Below are 6,097 nucleotides of genomic sequence, written 5' to 3' on the forward strand. Positions count from 1 at the left end.
AAAAAAATCTTTTGCAAGTAATAAATAAATACAATAAAGTGGCAGGATACAAAATCAACACACAAAAATCTATAGCATTTCTCTATAAGAACAACAAAAAAGTAATCCCATTTACCATAGCCACAAAAAGTATAACATTCTTAGGGATGAATCTAACCAAAGAAGTCAAAGACTTCAACAAGGAGATTATTAAAACCTAACAAAGAAAATAGAAAATGACACCAAAAAAGGGGAAGGACATCCCATGTTCCTGGATTGGAAGAGTTAATATAATCAAAATAGCAATTCTACTACCCAAATTAATCTACATATTTAATGCATTCCCAATCAAAATACTAAAGACATTCTTCATGGATCTAGAAAAGACAATCATAATTTGTCTGGAATCATAAAAGACCCCGTATTGCCAATGCAATCTTGTGCAAAAAAAAAAAAAAAAGTGGAGAAGGAGACATCTCACTCCTTGACCCTGGTATATTACAAAGTTGTGATAATCAAAACAGCATGGTATTGGCACACACACACACAAAAAGACATGTGGATCTATGAAACATAGTAGAGAATCCAGAAATAAATCTCAATATATAAAGCCAACTGATTTTTGACAAAGAGTACCAATCAATCCAGTGAGAAAAAGAAAACCTCTTTAGAACACAGTACAGGAAAATCTGGGTATCTACCCATAGAGAGATGAACTGGACCCCTGTCTCTCACTATTAACAAAGATCAACTCAAACTGAATCAAAGATCTAAACCAAGACCTCAAACTATAAAAATACTGGTGGACAACACTGGGAAAACTCTGGGAGAAATTGGTGTAGGCAAAGACTTCTTAAATAAGACCCTCAAAGCACAGACAATAATCCCAAAATAGACAATTTGGATTACATCAGATTAAATGGTTTCTGCACAGCAAAAAACACAGTATTTAGTGCTAATAGGAAATCCTCAGAATGAGAGAATATTTTTGTAAACTATGCTGCAGATAAGAGACTGATAAGGGAGAAGAATATGGAGGTTCCTCAATTATCTACAAATAGAACTACCATATGATTCAGCAATTCCACTCCTGGTTTTCTACCCAAAGGATTGGGTAGAAATACTCAGCAGAAAAGTGCACATATATGTTTCTTGCAGCATTATACACAGTTGCTAATGCATAGAACCAACCCAAATGTCTATGAACAGATGAATGGATTGAAAAAATGTGGCACATTTACTCTATGGGATACTACTTAGCCATAAAAAAACAAGACTCTTGCTTTTGATTGAAAGTGGATAAAAGTGGAAGATCTACAACTGAATGAAGAAAGTCAGGCCATGAAAGAGAGACATTGTATGTCTCCACTTAATATATACAGAGTGTTGGTACTCTATGGCATAAACTGAAAGCTTAGAGGATATAGAAGCATGGAAAATGGTTGTGGATACTGAAGACAGTGTGGGAAGACAGTGGGAGAAGGGGGAGAGTGTGAAGACAGAAATTTAGGAGAAACATAGAGAAGCAAGACATTTATGGGACACAGAAACGGATTATTATCTGTTTATGATAATGTGTATAGTGCCCTGAATTGGACTAGCATAAAATGTATTCATGTTGGATAAATTCACTTTTCAAGCTAAGTGATGTATACTGATTGAATGTACAAAATAAATTAAAATAAAATAAAATAAAAATGAGATAACACTGGGACCAGCAGTTGGCATAATGGCTATGTCACTGGACTCCCATGTAGTCAACTGCGGTTCGAGTCCCAGACCTGGAGGCTTAAACTCATGCTGGATATGTGTGCATGTGTGCCCAAGATCCCAAAAGGAGAATGGAGGAGAAGGAATTGCAGTTTGGCCATCCCCCCAGGGGATGATTTCTCACTTTCTGTCTCTCTCTTTCTGTTGAGTGCATACTCCCTGTAGAAAAAAGAACTCTCAAAAAAAAAAGTGAGATAATATTTAACTCCAGTTAGAATAGCTAGAATAAAAAAATAAAGACATAACAACCATCGGTAGAATAATAAAAATAAAATAAATTTTAAAAAAAGGAACAACCATTGCTAACAAGGCTTTACAACCATTGTAACAAGTCTTACATTTTTGTTGGGAATGTATATTCATGCAACCTCTGTGTAAAACAATGTACAGGTTCCTCAAAAACCTACGAATAGAACAATCATGTGATCCAATAATCCCCCTACTTGATATTTACCAAAAAAAAAAAAAAAAAAACAGGAAAACACTCACTTGGAAAGACACTTTTTCCTCCATGTTTATTTGCAGCATTATTCACAATTGCTAAGACATAGAGTCAATCCAAGTGTCCAAAAACTAAAGACTGGGTTGAAAACCAGTGGCACATATATACTATGGAATATTACTCAGCTCTGCAAAAACAATGAAACCCCTAATGTCTGATTCAAAGTAGTTGAATACAGAGGACATAATATTAACCAAAGCAGGCCAGACTTTGAAAGAAAGGCACTGAATATCCCCACTCAGTATGCATGGAATGTTTGCACTCAATATCAGACATGGAAAGATCCAAAGATATGAGAGTAGAGAGGATAAGTGTAGACACCAGAGATTGTAAGAGAGGGCACTGGGTGGTTGAAAGTGGGTGGAAGGAAAAAAGGGAAGGAACAATTAACAGACAAAAGATTGTTAACTTCTCTGTTTTAAAAAAAGTCTATATTTGCTTTAAAAACATAAATTAAAAAATAATCCTTTTGACCAGTTAAAATACACAATAGACACCAAAGTACACATTATATTCAAGAGCCATTAAGGTCCTAATATATGATGGAATGATGGACCAAAAATGAAAAAAAAAAAAAGACAACTGTGGTTTCAAATATATTTCTCCCTCAAAGGATTAAATGGTTTTACTTTTTAGCACAGATTTTTAGTTTCCAGAAAATATTACAACTCAGTACTGTAGGTTCAGTAAAAATAATAATAATAATAGCTATGATCTATGCCACTTGAGAAGAAATGATACCTTTGAAGCCCACATTATCTGACAAGATGACTGAGAATTTACAAATAATTTTGTTGAGAGATTGGAAATGATGTCAGGAAAGTGGGAAAATGATCAAAGGAAAGTCACTGAATATTAGAGAGAGCAAAAATTTAATTTAAAAGCTTACTAAAATTATACAAAGGGATTAAAATTGGAGGAATATAAACACCCAGCAGTCAGAGGAGGATCGAATTCTACTCCCCAAATGTGATCAAGAATCAAGAAATTAGCTCTGAGACATTGAGGTTGGAAATCAGAGCACCTTATTCTATTCCAAAAAAAAGTCTTTTTTATACCTTTCCCCAAAATAATCTTTTCAGGGTCTTCTTTATGTCTTTATTCCTCAGACTGTAAATAAAGGGGTTCAGCATGGGAGTGACCACATTGTACATCACTGAGGCTCTTGCACTTGAGTATGAGCTGTGGGCAGCACCAGCACTAAGATACACTCCAAGAATTGTACAATAAAATAAAGAGACAACTGAGAGGTGAGAGGCACAGGTGGAAAATGCCTTGTACTTTCCCTGAGCTGATGGGATTGCACGAATGGAGGAAACTATCTTAGAGTAAGAGTAAAGGACCCCAGTGAGGGGACCACCACCAAGCAGCACAGATGAAAAATAGATCACCATGTCATTAAGAAAGGTGTCAGAGCAGGCAAGGTGGGTCAGCATACTAATATCACAGTAGAAGTGGGGGATTTCCACATGTGGACAGAAGGACAGCCACAACACCATTAGGCTATGTAATAATGCATACAGGGCACTCATGGTCCATGAAGCCAGAACCAGTTGTCTACAGAGCCAGGAGTTCATGATGACAGTGTAGTGCAGAGGGTGACAGATGGCCACATACCTGTCATAGGCCATCACAGTCAGGAGAAAGTCATCTACCTCTCCAAAGAGTATGAAAAAGAACATCTGGGTGATGCAGCCTGCATAGGTGATGACCTTGCTCTGTGTCTGGATGTTCACCAGCATCTTTGGGACGGTGGTGGAGGTGAGACAGATGTCAGTAAAGGACAGGTTGGAGAGGAAGAAGTACATAGGGGTGTGCAGGTGTGAGTCTGAGATGGTGGCCAGGATGATGAGCAGGTTTCCACACACAGTGACCAGGTACATGGAGAAGAAAAGCCCAAATATGAGGGGCTGCAATTCTGGTTCCTTTGAAAGACCCAGAAGAAGAAATTCTGAACTTTGTGTATCATTTTCTGGTTCCATGGTGACTACCTGAAAAGAAGAAAATAACATGGTTAAATTCACACAAACAGATATTGCTCACATAGTTGAAATGTTGTAGTTAATAGTTTGTGGTCACAAAGGATTTTTTTATATTTTTGTATGAATCTAATCTGCTTTAGGCTTTCATAGTGTTATCTCCACTTAGGACTTCTTCTGTCCCTCCTTTGTTCACATAGATCATGCTTCTACAGGATTTTTAGCTCATTTGTTTATTGACAAAATATAATAGTCCATATTTATGGAGTAAAATGTGATGTTACAGTGGGATTTTATTTTTGTTGTTTTGTTTTGTATTGATTTTGCTATTGGGCACATGCACTCACCAGACAGACACAGAGAAAGAAGGGGATATAGGAAATCATCCCCATAGGGAAGGGCCATGCCACAATACTCTCTTCCTTCAAGATGTTAGGAGTGCATGTACACATGCCTGCCATTTTTGTCAAGCTGTCAGGTTTGGGACTTTAACTGAACGTTGACCATGTGTGATCCAGCCACTTAAACCATCACACCATCAGCTGACCCAATAACTGTATCTTTATATCCATACAAAATTAATTCTGGGGCCAGAAGTTGGCATGCTGGCTAAGATGCTGGACTCGCACATGGCCGACTGTGTTTCAAGTCCCAGACCTGGTGGCTTACTTATTCACTCTCTCTCTCTCTTTCTTTCTCTTTGGTCATTTTGAACAATAATAATAACAACAGTAATTAAGTTAAAATAAATCTTTTTAAAAAGGAAAATAACTCAGATTCCTCCTTTCACCAATCCCTTGTCAGCCGCCATTCTGCCGTCTGCTTCTGTGACTTTAACTACTTCAGATACCTTAGTTAGTGGAATCACTCCTATTTTATTTTGAAAGTATTCCATGGATCAAAATAGATCTATTTAACCTATTTTCATCTCATTTTTAGCTGTCGATTAGTATTGAGACAACTGTATTATAAGATCATAATTTGGGGATCCAGTAAGTGTCATGGTGGTTAAAGTACTATACACCACATGGTTGACCACGGTTCAAGTCCCAAACCTAGAGGCTTGAAAATCACACCAGGCATTTGTGCTTGTGTGCTTAAAATCCCAAGAGGAGAATGGAGGAAAAGAGTTTGCAATGTGACCTTTTCCCCGGTTGATGATTTCTCCTCACTTTCCCTCTCTCTGTCTCTCTCAGGCAAGCACATGTGTCCTATGACAAAAAAAAATTAATAAAAATTAGGGGTGAACAGGAGCATACACAATGTGATGGTATACTAGATTTAATAACACAAAATCTATTAGCTTTTCACATTCACTCAATATATAGCTATATCTAGCAATACATAACTCAATGTTATTCTGAAAATTTTATTTTAAACATTCAATTCATTCAAAAGAAAAAAAATAAGATAAAATATACTCTGCCTCCCTATTTTTCTTCTAAATCTCCTTCCTCAGACCCTCCTCTTGCACACATACTAAATCTGGTATTTACACATCTATACTCAGACCCCAAAACATAAAAACAAATCACTGATGCGATTTACAACAAATTAAAAAGCTGAGAATCACAAACCAATTCAAATTCATCAGCAAGAAAATAGTTGTAAGTAAAAACCCTTTAATATTTTCATTTTGACCTTTGAATAAATGTTATATGAATGCCCCATGTCAAAGAACAAACTCTAAAATCTATGTCTCACAAACTACAGTTGCAAGATATGAAATGCAAGTAACCCATTAATCCGGATTCTTCAAAAAATACAGAAATATTCAAAAATATACTCATTTTTAAAAATTCCTTAAGAGTCCCGGAACCAGCAGTTGGCGTAATGGCTATGTCACGTGACTCCCATCGAGGCGGAC

General features: G+C 36.6%; 1 protein-coding gene across 1 annotated transcript in view; it reads right to left on the reverse strand.

Moving 5' to 3' along the window:
* Nucleotides 1-3,303: 3,303 nt before the first annotated feature.
* LOC114005344 (olfactory receptor 1571-like) overlaps nucleotides 3,304-6,097 on the reverse strand; it is a 3,332-nt gene continuing 538 nt past the window's right edge. Inside the window, exons 2-3 of the mRNA XM_027766741.1 lie at nucleotides 4,188-4,242; nucleotides 3,304-4,079 (exon numbers count right to left, since the gene is read on the reverse strand). Of these exons, the coding sequence (XP_027622542.1) occupies nucleotides 3,304-4,079; nucleotides 4,188-4,242 (831 nt within the window). The remainder of the gene's footprint in view (nucleotides 4,080-4,187; nucleotides 4,243-6,097) is intronic.

This window comes from Tupaia chinensis, unplaced genomic scaffold, assembly GCF_000334495.1.
Source record: "Tupaia chinensis unplaced genomic scaffold, TupChi_1.0 Scaffold143650_1, whole genome shotgun sequence".
NCBI lineage: Eukaryota > Metazoa > Chordata > Mammalia > Scandentia > Tupaiidae > Tupaia > Tupaia belangeri.